The 14,956-nt window shown below is 39.7% G+C and overlaps 1 protein-coding gene across 2 annotated transcripts in view; it reads left to right on the top strand.

Annotated features, from left to right (window-relative positions):
* The first annotated feature begins 389 nt into the window (after positions 1-389).
* The window catches only part of NDFIP2 (Nedd4 family interacting protein 2), a 44,539-nt gene continuing 29,972 nt past the window's right edge, over positions 390-14,956 (top strand). The window contains exon 1 of one of the 2 annotated variants that reach the window (XM_060769510.2): positions 390-633. In XM_060769510.2, coding sequence (XP_060625493.1) covers positions 580-633 — 54 coding nt within the window. In that variant the 5' untranslated portion in view covers positions 390-579. The remainder of the gene's footprint in view (positions 634-14,956) is intronic. The other variant, XM_060769511.2, reaches the window with a different exon arrangement.

Consider the following 14,956-nt stretch of genomic DNA (forward strand, 5'->3'; position numbering starts at 1 on the left):
TAACTGTACCTTCAACTCACTTCTGACACAATAAATAAATGAGGAAGATCATACTTTACAAAAGGTTATGATGATTCCAAATAGTGTAAATGCCAATTAACCTCCACAAGGCTCATGCTTCCCAATGGCTAAGGATAATCCTGGTTTTCCAAAAGGTTATGATCTCTAAAAGGTCCAAAAACACTGGTGTTATTTGATTTCTTTTGTTGCTCACTTTGGCATTGCATGTTTGCTTAGGGCGGGTTAGATTATTATGATTAAGAGCGAGGATGAGCCCACACAGCACTCATTCTACAGGGAGGGGTTTGAATGGCCAGGGCGCATGCGCTTGAGGGGGTTGAGACAGGGAGCAGTGGGCGGGGCCTCTGAGCCATGCCCCGCCCCCGCCCCTCTTCCGTCACGTCTCCTCGCGCCCGCTCCTCTGGCGGCTGGAGGGGGAGGAGCTACTGTTGCCGAAGCTTCCTGGGAGGAAGGAAGAGAAGAGAAGAGAAGAGGAGGGGAGAAGGAAGGGAGGCCCCGAGGTGGCCCAGCGTTGCGAGGGGACTCCGAGCCGAGGGAGGCCGGGCTGCCAGGCCGAAGATGGAGCACCTCCAGCAGCAGCAGCCTCAGCAGCCGGCCAGTCGGTACCAAGTGGTGAGTGGCCGCCGGAGGGAGAAGAAGGAGGCCTCCAACCTCTGTAGGCCTGGCCTGGTTGGAAGCCCCCTTTCCTTCGCTTCCTCTTTAGGAGGTACTCCTCCCAGGGGTCTCGACGAGGCCCAGGATGTGGAGGCCTCGAGCAACAAGGAAGGCCCTGCTTTGTTCGAGGAGCCCCGTTGGCCCACCAAAATGGCCCACACTGTAGAATTGATGCAGTTCGACCCCACTTCCATGGCTCCAAACTGTGGAATCCTGGGATTTGTCTTTGGACAGGGATGGCTTGTCAAACTACAACTTCCATAGCATTGAGGGCCCTTCCACATAGCTGAATAAAATCCCACATTATCTTCTTTGAACTGGGATATATGGCAGTGTGGACAGGTAACCCAGTTCAAAGCAGATGTGGTGGGATTTTTCTGCCTCGATATTGCTGTGTAGAAGGGCCCCGAGCCGTGGCCGTTGTGAGGGCCCTTCCACACAACCCTACATTAACAACAATTTTTATTGATTAGCCAATTGGCCTTATCAAAAACAAACTGCAGACATAACATACAATGTACAGCACTCCGGGCCCTTCCACACAACCCTACATCCCAGAATATCAAGGCAAAAACATACTACAATATCTACTTTGAACTGAGTTATCTGAGTCCACACTCAGATAACGTGGGATTTTCCGCCTTGATACTCTGGGATATAGGGCTGTGTGGAAGGGCCAGGAGTGCTGTCAAGCTATTACTTCTTCAGTGCTGCATCCAGACACAGGGGCACCTTTGCATTTTGGTGCTCCTTATTTGTGTAAAATTTACCCTCCAGCTGTATACATGGCTTGGAGGCACCCACACAGGGAATGTTGAATGCACAAGCAATTGCCACATTACAAACAAGATCAGTTAATAATAATAGTAATAACTTTATATTCCACCCTATCTCCCCGAAGGGACTCAGGGCGGATTCCAACAAACAAAAAGGGAAACATTCAATGCCTTGACCAGACCATAAATTCAGATACCAATACAATAACAACCCAACCAAGTCCCAAGATGATTTCGTTCTGTAGGTTTGTTTTTAAGTTGGATTTGCACGCAAGCTGGGACAGGTACTTTTATAAAAGTATATTTCTACCCAGCATATATTAGCTTTAACACTCCTGTGGTGTTTGTTTTGCTGTCTGTGTGTCTGTTCAGAAGATTTCACCTCACTTTCTGTCCCTGTGAGAGTTGGATTTTGAAAAAAATGGCTTGTTGTGGAAATGAGGATTGGTGATAAAGCTTCAGAGGAGACACCTTTCCCCCATGTTAACTCTTTCCTGAGTGAATTTCCCCTTCTAGGGACAAATTTCTCTTATTTCCTGTTCCCTCACCCCTCTTTCCACTATGAGTCATTTGTAAGTTGGATGTTTGTAACTTAGGGACTGCCTGTATCCATTTCTGTGTTTGTATGTGTCACATCGTCACCTCTTGAGGACTGCCCCTTGAGTTTCCGAGGAAGAAGATAGGTTTAACAGTTTCCTTCCACCAATTACAGCCTTGGTTAATGCTTAGATGGGAGACTACCAGTGAACTAAAGTGACCCTGTTTATCTTCTAAAATCAGAAGGCATCTGTCTCCAAGATGATGTTGAGACCCATATACACACACACACATAGCACAAATGTCATGTTTAGACGTGGTTGAAACGTTCCATTTATACGATACTTAAATTGATTTTGTGTTCAGCCTTGACAATATTTTATTATGCATATATGCAAATATTCCAAAATCCACATACAAAAGAAATCCAAAACATTTGCAGTTCTTAGTAAATGGGGCTCCTTCCACACAGCCCTATATCCCAGAATATAAAGACAGAAAATCCCACATTGTTTGAGTGTGGACTCAGATAACCCAGTTCAAATCAGATATTGTGAGATTTTCTGCCTTGATATTCTGGGATATAAGGCTGTGTGGAAGGGCCCAGTATAAACAAGGAAAAGACATGCACAAAAGGAAGTGACTTTGTGTCACCCCTTTCTTCTCTTTCTATCTCTTGCTTCAAAACTGGACTCATAAATCATCCTTCTCTTTCTGATGAGAAGACAAATGTATTGAATGTAGGTTCACTGCATCTCTCTTTTTCTTCTTGGATTCCCATTCCAGTTCCTCTAGATTGTCTTTGTGCCCTTCACATTACCCCCCCCCCCCCTCCCCGCTTTGCCCTTCATGTGCTAGTGTTAGGTATAGTTAGGTAACTGGGCCTGTGGTTGTGTGTACATTTGCCTGGGAGTAAACACCACTGAAACCAACTAGATATTTCTGAGTAAGCAAGTTTGTAGGACTGCGACCTTATCCCTGTTTTCCGAGTCACTCACAGTGAGCCTAAAATATTAATGTGTGTTAGGGTCAGGCTTGTTGTGTTGCCAGTTGATTAAACATTCCTTGTTATGAAACTTATAATTGATATTTGCAAAATGAGCAAGAAGTGCTATTAATAGTTATATGTTAAAAACTATATGGGTGGCTTCTTGAACTTTGATCAGAGAAATGTGAAGCGAACTTATGATTCAATAAACAGGTGACGGTTCTTTGTTAACACAGATCAGCTTGATTGCTTTTATTTCCTGCTGTGGTACAGTATAAAAATAGCCTTGCATATTATTATTATTATTATTATTATTATTATTATTAATAATAATATAATAATTACCAAATATAAGTATTCTAAATAAAAGGGCCAGCTCTAATTAATAAGTATAACATGGTTTACCCTGACTGTGAATTAAAACATGGACCTTGTAAGCAAGCCTTAATTTTCAAGAGCATTCCTTATTTTTAACATCTGTTATCATATTTCAGAGTATTTTCAGATTGGTAATGCTGAAAATATGATACTGTGTCTTTGTATTTTTTTACCTTTGAAAAACAAAACAAAGCCAATGATAGTTGGGATTTCTGTACTTGAAAGCATATTTTGTAATATGTTTGGGTAGCAGTAAGTAAATAACAAATCAATATATAATATTTTTCCTGTGATCAATGGCCAAAAAGGGGATGGCGGCAAGATATTTGCTACATTTGTATCTTTCCTGGGGGAAAAAACCCTGTAGGTTGGAGCAAATAGATCCCTATCTTGGTAACAGGAAGTCCAAACTTTTGCCCTCTGCCTGGACACCCTGATATAATATGTCTTATTATCATTAACCTTTGGACCCTTTCATCATCTGGATAAGAGAACCATTTCGTTCTTTTGAATAATATTTCTATGCCGAAAGAGTCAATATATATTCTCAAGCTCTACAGCCATGTAAACATTTATGCTTTGAAATAAGAAACGCATTTCTGTACAGCAGACAAGCACATCATTTGCAATAGTAGAATGTTTCTTTTCATCCCAACAAACTACTTCTGTGGGCAGATAATCCCATTTGTTTACGCTTGGAAACTGTGGGTGGTGATTTTCTGAATCAGCCAGGCAAACTTGCCATTACATCACAGGTGCCTTTGAGGACTGGCTACTTAGAGAGCTTAAGGAAATGACCAGTTCACTTAACATGTTCCTTTCTCGCCCTATCAAGTGACAAGCCTTTGGGTGTTGAATGACACTTAAAGGGAACAGCTCCTCCCATATTGCTTCTACTTGTTTGCCTTTGCCTGGTGGATAGAACAGAAGGGAGCTGATGTAGCAAACTTTCCCCCAAAGGAACATTGCCAGTTTTTTTAATTGGACACGAGTTGGCCTTTAAACAAACTAACCAGGAGGGAACAAAAACTTGGCTCGTAGTTCAAACTTTCAGGGGCAACGGAGAGAGAATGTGAGAATTTCCCCATGCCTCTGATTTTACATGTCATGGTTCCATTGCACAAGCTTATCTTGGAAAAATAGTGCTGAATGCTGAAATTGTTGGTAATAGTTTGGATGTATTTTAAAACTGTTTTGATTCATGCATGGTATGTAGAAAAAAAATAACTTCAGGCTTGGAGAAGAAATTAAGTTGAATCCCATAACAGTCTGAGTTCTGCTATTGCTATGATCTGCATTCCAGACTCCTTTTGTAGCCAGATTTCAAACGTTCCCCAGAAAATCAAGTTTAAGAATAACTCATTCTGCAGAATTGTCACAAGAGCCAACCTGATCCTCAAGCCATTTTCTCATTCTCTTATCAAGGTCTAGCAGTGTTAAAAATTAAATGGGCCTAAACAGGCAAACTACTAATCAGGTAAATAGGGCAGCTATATGACCCTTTTAGATATTTGCCCAAAACATATGTGATGTATGAAAGTGAAAATTAGTCTGCAATCCAAAGTTTTCTCTCTGTTTTTTATGTATATAGGGCAAGGAAAACAGTGCTCATTAGAAGTAAAAGATGCTCACATATCTATATGTGTCATCAAGTTTAAATGTTTTTGTGTGGGTGGTATATGTGTGGAAATAGACAGGGTTGTTGGTTTGTTAAGAATATCATGTCTTCTGTTGAACTGTTTTGATATTATACTATACATGTAGTCACTCAGTTGGATAAGATTACCAAACAACTGAGCCTTGCTGCCATTTTGAGGATCTCCATAGCTCCTTGATTCCAAAATCTTAGTTTTGTCTATGAAAGATAGATTAAGCTCTGTCTTGGACTGATTTGACACAGCACACATGGCTGTACTTCATTAATATATAACATAGGAATGTCTTCTACTCAGAAACTTCTGGAATATGCATATGACTTCCTCTCTTCAGATTCCTGTTTTTTATATTCGTTTATCTCTTATTTTGATGCTGTAGAAAATTGTGTCATGAATCAGGGTTTTTATATTAAACTAATAATAGTATAATAAAACTTACAGAAGCACGTGCAAGTACCATAACCACATAAAATACACGTAACACACATCAACATATTAGATAATGACAATATCAGTTCACAAAAAAAGCACATTATACAAATTAAATAACAGATCCCAATTAAAAACAGTAAAACATATTACTAATTGACCTTAAAATGAATAGTACAACATCCCAGCCACAGCCCAAATTTGACCATTAAAGTCTGTCTAGTTAGTCTATCTAATTAGTTTTTATGTTCCCCTCCCTGTTGTCAATGCAGTCAGAAGCTGACTTGCATGCTGCATCGTATTTTTGTAAAAGTTGGAGCGTTCTACCAATTTTGTATAAACACTGTCCCATATGGGGCTACAAGGGCTCAAAGGTTTTCTCAATCCCTTTGTACCCATCCTTGTGCTGTGTTCTGAGAACAGGAGGCCCCTAGCACAGCCACCATTTGTAAAGAACCACATATGCAAACATCAGTGGTTCGTTATTTTACCATGTTCACTATGAAATTAGCCATACCACAGCACTATAGCTACAGTAATTTTTCCTGCTCTTCTTGAAATGTTTCCTGTTTACTGCTGTATGGGTAATTTCTCCCAAGTGTTTTAATTCCAAATAACATAACAATTGACCTACTTTGTACAACTTCCTTATGACACAGTTTCCCAGAAATGTATTGGAACTATGAGGCAACTGCTGTTGTGGTAATCCCTCTTTTCCTCCAACAGAAATTGGCTAATCAGCTGTTTAGAAAACTGGAGAAAGATCCAGATTACTAAAACTCTTCCAACCTCCAGAATGTAATGTGTGTGTGTGAGAGAGAGGGAGAGAGTTGTGAAAGAGGCAATTGCCTTGTAAAGATCATGTAAAACTTTGGAATTATGGGATATAGCTTAGTCAGTGCTGTGGCTCCTGGCCAATAAGCTCTCTTGATTGTTTGTTTGAACATGGGAGTCCTACATTGATAGGGATTACTTTTCCTGCACATAAGAGTCAGTTCTTGCTCTTTTGCACAAAGTCAAGTTTATTTGTGCATGAAATCCTGCAATGGAAGTTGTATCCCTCCTTCTCAACCAAGTGACAATATTGGGAGATGTTTTGGGCTCCTGAATGTTATATTCAGCATTTTGGCAGAACAGTTCCCATTCTGGATTGCAGAAAAGATAAAATGCCTTTCAAAGCAAAGATATCAGACATATATTAAACTTGCTTCAGAGCAGGTCTAAGTCCCCACACCCTGGGAAAACAAAGGGTTTTTCTGTTGGTTGTCCCCATTGCAGTACGGTAACTACCACACTGTAATGGGGACAACCCAACCACTCCCCCTCCCAAAAAGCTTTAAAATAAAATAAAAACTTAGCGTGTTCCATCAGGCCTCTTTGCAGGCTTCCTGACACGTACCAGTGTTGCATCAGGAAGCTGGGAGGGGGGAGCCATTTGACTCCCCACCTCCTCATGCAACATTCTTGAGGCCCCCCTCGGGGCCAAAGAAGCAAACTGGGCAGTGGGGACAGACTCCTGGGTGGTCCAAGACTACCCAGTAGCCTGTCCCTACAGAGCCCATACTCCATTAGACCCGGGCCTTTCAGGAAGGCCCAAGTCTAATGGAGCATCTAAATAATTGGTGACCAAGCAGGGGTTTCCTGCTTTGTCACGAATTATTCCTCTTTTACTGGAGGTGTAGTAGTGTCTGGATGGGCCCATAGTTGAGGACAAATTCAAAATTATACAAAATTACCAAATCAAGGTTTGCTTTTTGGAATGTTTTTTAAAAAGTGTTTTCAAGCCATGGATGATTAAATCCATGGACACAAAATCCAAAATACAGAGAACTGACTCTAATAAATGTGTGTTTCTCTGGGGCAAACACTGGGTATATCTGCCCTTTCTTCCCTCTGTGAACTGTCAGATTCAGGTTAAGGGTGAGATTTTGTTTGTTTTTTCTTTAAGTAGAAGTCTTTGTAACTCCAGAGTAAAAGAACTTTAGAAACAAGTGGGATTGGGTCCTCCTTTCAGGCTCCATGGGGAAAGCTCTACTGAATGTGGTTAGGACCAGGAGCAATTTCAAAAACATACTCCATACTCACTGGAGGGAAAGATACTAGAGACAAAGTGCTGGCGTTGGCCTTTAAAGCCCTAAACGGTTCTGGCCCAACTTATCTATCCGAACGTATCTCAGCCTATCAGCCCGCCAGGACCCTAAGATCTTCTGGGGAGACCCTGCTCTCTATCCCCCCGGCTTCACAAGTGCGGCTAGCGGGAACGAGAGACAGGGCCTTTTCTGTGGTGGCCCCCCGGCTTTGGAACACCCTCCCCATAGAGGTACGATCAGCCCCTTCGCTGATGGTGTTTCGGAAAAGATTGAAGACATGGATGTTTAAACAAGCATTCGGTTAATCCGATGTAACGAATTGTGATGACTAAAGGATTGGTTATACACGGACGATGAATTTTGGATTACGATTCCAGTTATGAGATGCATAGGATTGTTATTGGTGGCCCAATAATTTGTACTGTATATGTGTTTTATGCTTTTAACTGAATATTGTTTTTTAAATGTTGTAAACCGCAATGAGTCGCCGATTTAGGCTGAGATATTAGCGGTATACAAGTGCATTAATAAATAAATAAATAAATAAATAATAAATAAAGTTGAAGTACTTTGGCCACATCATGAGGAGACAGGAAAGCCTAGAGAAGACAATTATGCTGGGGAAAGTGGAAGGCAAAAGGAAGAGGGGCCGACCAAGGGCAAGATGGATGGATGGCATCCTTGAAGTGACTGGACTGACCTTGAGGGAGCTGGGGGTGGTGACGGCCGACAGGGAGCTCTGGCGTGGGATGGTCCATGAGGTCACGAAGAGTCGGAGACGACTGAACGAATGAACAACAACAACTCCTTATTATTCATATTTGAGCTCTTTTTGGAATGGCAGGGAGTAAAAAAACAACAGACAGCAGTGCTGAAATCCCATTATCAGCCTTGCGAATAACAGCCAGATCCCATGCATTATTATCCAGTTCCTACAATTAACACAGGGAATACTGATTGTAACAAAAACAACAGGCTATTGCTATTAGGAATGCAGGAGCACATCAGCAAAGGTGGGTGGGTGGATGTTGTTGTTTTTGAGTATACTGTTAGACCTACACAGAACAGAAACAAATGCTGAGAGAATCTAATATTAGTCTTTTGCATGTTCACCAAGAGTATCCTCACATTTACATTTCTGCTTATAAAAATAAGCAAGAAGACCCTCTCAATACACAATCTGTCTTATGCATGCCTGTTTAGAAGTAAAAATACATCTACACTGTAGAATTAAGGCAATTTGATACCACTTTAATTGCCATGTCTCAGTGCTATGCAGATGGAGTTTTGCAAGGTCTTCAGTCTTCTCTGCCAAAAGAGTGGTGGTCCCTCACCAAACTGCAAATCCCAGGATCTCATAGCATTGCACCATGGCAGTTAACGTGGTGTCACATTGCATTGATTCTGCAGTTCAGATGCACCCTCTGAGAGACTAGGACAGTCATGGACAACACAGTAGATCCATAGACATTACACATTTGCATGTAATAATAAGGACTATGAACCCACAAACTGGTGCAGAAGCATTCCTGTGAGGTCACTCTTCTTTTGTTCCCTCAACATCTAGCTTTTTGCAGTGGGAAAAAAAGCCAAATCAAGAAATTGGGAAGGGGGGGGAAATGATTTTAAGTAAAAATTTAGTAATTCAACACTCATCCGTTGTCCATAGAAGGCTAATGACTCCAGGAAAAAAGCTACAAATCCTCCACACATCTTGCTACACTATTCACACACACACATGTATTTATACTCAGCTATTCTAGCCTTAACTCCTTTGTCAGGGTTGGCTATGAACAGACTCTGGCTGCTCATTTCACAAAAAAAAATTCTGAGTGTCCAATCTATCCAGCCTTTTCTACCTGTTCTTCGGCTTTTAGAGTTGGCTGGAAGGCTGGAGGAATCTTCAACACATAGGCATGCTCAGTATAGGCAATGTTTTGAACATGCTCAGCCACAAGACATGTTCAAGGGTCCTTGACTAGCAGTGAAGAATTCAGGAGATTGAGGAAGTGTATGTAGAAGAAGAGAAAGTCCCTTCGCTACTGAGCTACTAAAAATGAGAGGCCCGGATCAGTTGAGCCATTATAATCTGCTCTTCAGACTGGAGCATTGTTTCCAAGCCTGTTTAGCCTGTGCAGTTGTTTGTGGTATATTTAAACAGAAACATTGTTAAAAGCTTCGGGAACATGCATACATTTACTGTGTTTTCCACTGACTTTGTTTCAAACTGACTGGAAAAAGATGGTACACCCACACAGTGACCATTTTTTTCTATTCTTGATGTTTTTAGTGATAGATGGGAATATACAAATAGTAGCAGACAAAGGCAGTTCTATTGTTGGCAGTGCTTCAGGGACTGGACCACTGTCAGAGTGATTTAGATTTAATGCCTTGTGCTGTAGTAGCAAAACACAGGATCCAGGTGCAGGATTTTGAGTGCCTGTGGAAGTTTGCTCTGATGCATGTGGTGTGTCTTCTCACCTCTGCTGAAACAGCAGAAGTTACTGATGGTACCATTTTATAATGTTTCATAAGAGCTATGCAAAAAGAATGGGGTGTATGAAATGATAAGGGCTGGAAAATGTGGTGTTGCCATTTGTCCCTAGTAGTGCATGCTAGGTGATGTAGAAAAAAAAAACCCCTATCAATTTCCTGTGTGACAATATTCTTACAATGCACTGGATAGTTTTTTCCATAACAAAAAAAAAAATCAACATTTAGAGCTCTGAAAAGATCTAGAAGCCATGTCAAGGAACAGGAATAGGCTCCCTATTGGAAAAGCAATATTATGGCAGTAATTCAGTGATCCAGATGGGTCCCCCCCTAAAGGTTTCTGAATCTGGGTTTCATAAAATGTATTTGTATTATACAAGGTAATATTTTTTAATCTTTTAATTATTTTTATTTTATTTAAGTAAACATACATTTGCAAGTGTTTGTTGCATACAGTGCAATACTTTCTATCTATTAATGTTCTTTAATAATTTATCTGATAATATATTTCTATTAAGGGGTCACAGTCTACTATCTAAATAATACATAAAAAGATATCATAGATTCTTACTTTACATCCACTTCTTCCTTGTCTACAGTCTTATAGGATCCTCTATATACATTTTTAATTTAACTTTACATTAAGGTGTTGCCATTCATTGGTTGCCATTCATTAACAAAGTGGTCTAATATTTCTCCTCTTAATAATACCGTTATTTTGTCCATTATCGACATATCTATAATACAGGGTTAGTCAAAATGCATAGGCCAATAAGCCATTCAATTGAATGGCTTATTGTCCTATGCATTTTGACTAACCCTGTATATTTTTCCCATTCTGCTAAAGGAGGTATGTCTGGGGTTTGCCAATATCTAGCATATACTATTCTAGCTGCCACTATTGTGTAAAATAATTTTTTCCAAATTTTCTTTCTAATTCTTCCTCAGGCATATTCAAAAGGTACATTTGAGGTGTCATTTTGAAATTTGTGTTTAACATTTTTTCAAGATATACATGGATCTGTTTCCAGTAATTTTTTACTTTGCTGCAAGTCCACCATGTGTGGTAGAATGTACCTTTTTCTTTCCCACATTTCCAACATTTGTTGGAGCAATTATACATCTTAGCAAGTCTCTCTGGAGAGAGATACCATCTCAGGTGCATTTTATAAACATTTTCCTTTAGGTTTTGACATGCAGTGTATTTCATTCTTCTCTAATATTTTGGGCCAGATTGACAGTTATATGTAATAAAGGTTTACCACCTCACAGTCACCATAGGATTGGATGAAGCTGGAGTTTAGGTAGATACTGCTGTGCTGGCTAGTCAAATAAGAAGGAACAGATGTGTGTAGTTTTACATAGTGTAATACATTCCAGAGGCCTGATATCTTCTGACTTTCACAGAAGACAATTTTCTTCCTACCTGTCCCATTCTGACCCTGAGGTCTACTCCTAATACAATGTTCATCACTGTGGCATTTATTATTATGTAGACTACGTGATTCCTAGTTCAATCCTGCAGTTTTCTGTTAGACAGAAACAGTTGTTTAATATCAATGTATTTCTACTTGTTCTTATTTTAAAAACAAACATTTTTGTCCAGAACATAGCCATTTGTTAACCTTTTTTCTTGTTCTCTTGCTGTTTCAATACCCTTGAGCAAAGTAAAGTATTTCTCTTACTGATTTCAGTTACATTAAAATCTTCCAATAAATACGGAAAACAAAAGGTTGGCCCACAGATTGGTAATGCTCAACATGGATTCCAACCCCCAAGGAAAGGTCAACAGCAATTGCAGTAACCATGGGCCCATTGCATTAATTTCCCGTGCAAGCAAAATAGTGTTTAGAATTCTACAACAAAACCTTTATTATAGATGGAGCAAGAAATGCCAACTGTCCAGGTTGGTTTGTAGAAGGGAAGAGGCACTAAGGGCCACATTACAAATATTAGCTGGACTACAAAGTATACCAAAGAATTACAAAACAAAATCAGCCTGTGCTGTATAGTTAAAAGATAAAAGTATAGATTATAGATAAAAGTCTTTGGTTGTGTCGATCATGAAAAACTATGGGGCGCTCTTAAATAAATGGATGTGATTGTCCATTTATAGAGACAAGCAGAATGATTTCTATTGGCAAGTGTGTATTTGATCACCTATTTAATTCGTTTCCTGATCATATATCTAAAGCAGGATTAAACTAACTTGAAAGAGGCATGAAAATTGAAGGAAGGAAACAATTTATACAAATTTTTGTGTGTGTCAGGAATGACTTGAGAAACTGCAAGTTGCTTCTGGTGTGAGAGAATTGGCCATCTGCAAGGATTTTGTCCAGGGAACACTTGGATGTTTGATGTCTTACCAGCCTCATGGGAGGCGTCTCTCATGTCTCTGCATAGGGAACTGGAGTTGACAGAGGGAGCTCAACCCACTCTTCCCGGGTTCAAACCACTGACCTATCAGTGAGCAGTCCTGCTGGCACAAGGGTTTAACCCATTGTGCCACTGGAGGCTAATTTATACAGATGACAGCATGCAACTAGCAGAAAATACCAAGATTTGAAGCTATTACCGAAGAAAGTCAATGAAGAAATGTGATACTAGATAGAGTCCTGCAGATACTGTGGGCTGGTAGGAAGAAAAATAAATGATTCAGAGAACAAATCAAGCCTGCTCTCTCCTTAAAAGCCCAGATTTCTAAGATGAGACTGTGTGATATCCTGGAAGTTCTTGTAAATAAGACACACTCAAAATGAGGTTTCACTGGAAACAAGTTCATCTTACCAAGGTTAAAAAAAGCTCCTATATACCCTAATAAATTCACACCCGCTCCCCCAGCAGGTTACATTCCAACATCTTCAGTTCTTGGGTTCCCATCACAACCTGGGCCAGATGGACCTTATCTCAGTTGCAACTCCAAGTCCTTGTCTCTCCCTTCCTTTTCTCCATCCTTGGCCTCTCATGTCAGGATGAGCAGTCAGTCGATTCTCACATCTGACACTTGGCATGTTATGAGAAGACATGACTCACTAGAAAAGACAATAATACTTGGTAAGTTAGAAGACAGTAGGAAAAGAGGGGGTGGGTGGGTGGTTCTTTCCAGAAAGATTCAATCAAGGATGTTAGGTCTCTGAGGGCCCTTCCACACAGCCCTATATCCCAGAATATAAAGACAGAAAATCCCACATTATCTGAGTGTGGACTCAGATAACCCAGTTCAAAGCAGATATTGTGGGATTTTCTGCCTTGATATTTTTGGATATAAGGCTATGTGGATGGGTCCTGAGTCTACAAAACATGACAAGAGAGTCTGATATTTGTAGATCTCTCATTCACAGAGTTGCCATAAGTTGACGTTGACTTGAGGGCAGTTAACAGTAAAGATCATGCTAGTCATTTCTGGGCATTTATATGTAGGGACCATAACATGATTCCGCACAGTCTTTTGCGACTCTAAAACATGGATAACTACCCATATTTGGCAGTGTTAATTTTTGTATTCTGATATGCTTAATGTAGCACAGTGGACACTTGTTAAAAAGGATCATGTGAGATAAATCCTTTCTCTAGAGTGCCTATCTTGATGCTCAGGAAGTTGTTACTGAGTCCTTTCAGGACATTGCTCAATTTGGTGAAGTTTTATTTCCTAGCTGTAATGAGAGCTGCAATCTTGCACACATACTTCCTTATAAATAAGTCACAGCGAACCAGTCAAAACTTTGTTCCTTAAAATATACATAACATTTGCATTTCAAGTTATGAAAAATGTGTTCAGAATATGATTAAGATTACTTTGTCCTCTTCCTGTAATTTTTTCAATAGTTTGTATGTATTGACTTTTTCTGATAGTATTTTTTATCATCACTAGTCATGAGTTTTAGAACCTGGGCAAGCAGGCAAATATACTTCATGAGAGCTTTGGCTTCAAAAGAGAAAGTTTAAATCTGCAAGGCTTCTGAGATTGTATATAAGTATTCAACTCGGGAACAAGGAAGAGTTATATTGGGGAAGACTTGGAGCTATGCTTTAGAGCTACTTCTTTCTTACCACAAGTTCTGTGGATTTTTTTTCCTCTTTAGTTTTGAATCAGAACATTTTCTACTTCCCTGAATTAATGGAGTTCCAGATAATAGAACATATATTTGACTTCCGTTCAGCTTTGTTTGCTAAAAGCATGTCAGATTAAGTTTATATGTTGGTTAAGTAGCTGAAAGGTTTTCTTCATTTAGTAATGTTATTTCTTACTTTTTGGAATGTATATTACCTTTCTGAAAATGCAGAACACAAATATTTTTTTCCCTGAAAGAAGATTTTTTTTTTACATAAAGGATGTAATGTTGCTCAAACCAATTAACATTTCTGCATGATGAAGGCAAAATCACTTCTTCTGCACCAACATTTCAAAATTCTCTTCTTCTTCAATAGTTGAACAGAAATAAAGAAGTAACTCAATGACATAGTAATAATAAGTATGCAGCAGAGATAATCCATTTTCCCAGTCCTTTACTTATACAGCTCACTATTTTGGTTATTATTATGAATTCTCTAGAAATATTACAGAAATAGATGTTGATATTTTACCTATGCCAACTTTAAGGCAAATGTATCACAGGACTTACTTGGCAAGATTTGTTTTGTGGAGATTGTCTATCTTCTGAGGTTGAGATGGGGTGGCGGAGGAGGAGACTTGCCCAAGGTCACTCAGTAGGCAAAGCAGAAATTTGAACCCTGGTTCCCCAGTGTCCTAGTCCAACATTAAAACTGCTATATCAAGCTGGCTCTCTAGATAAATAGATACTTTAAATAAATCAGATGTTTTTTCCCCAAAGATTCACATTAGCCTTTTCGAGCATAAAACGGATTTCATTTTAAAAGTGTGTGGGGTGTGTGATTAGATTGGGCAAGAATCTAACAACAACTTTGAGAGTTTTT

This window comes from Anolis sagrei, chromosome 3 (assembly GCF_037176765.1).
Source record: "Anolis sagrei isolate rAnoSag1 chromosome 3, rAnoSag1.mat, whole genome shotgun sequence".
NCBI classification, from domain to species: Eukaryota; Metazoa; Chordata; class Lepidosauria; order Squamata; family Dactyloidae; genus Anolis; species Anolis sagrei.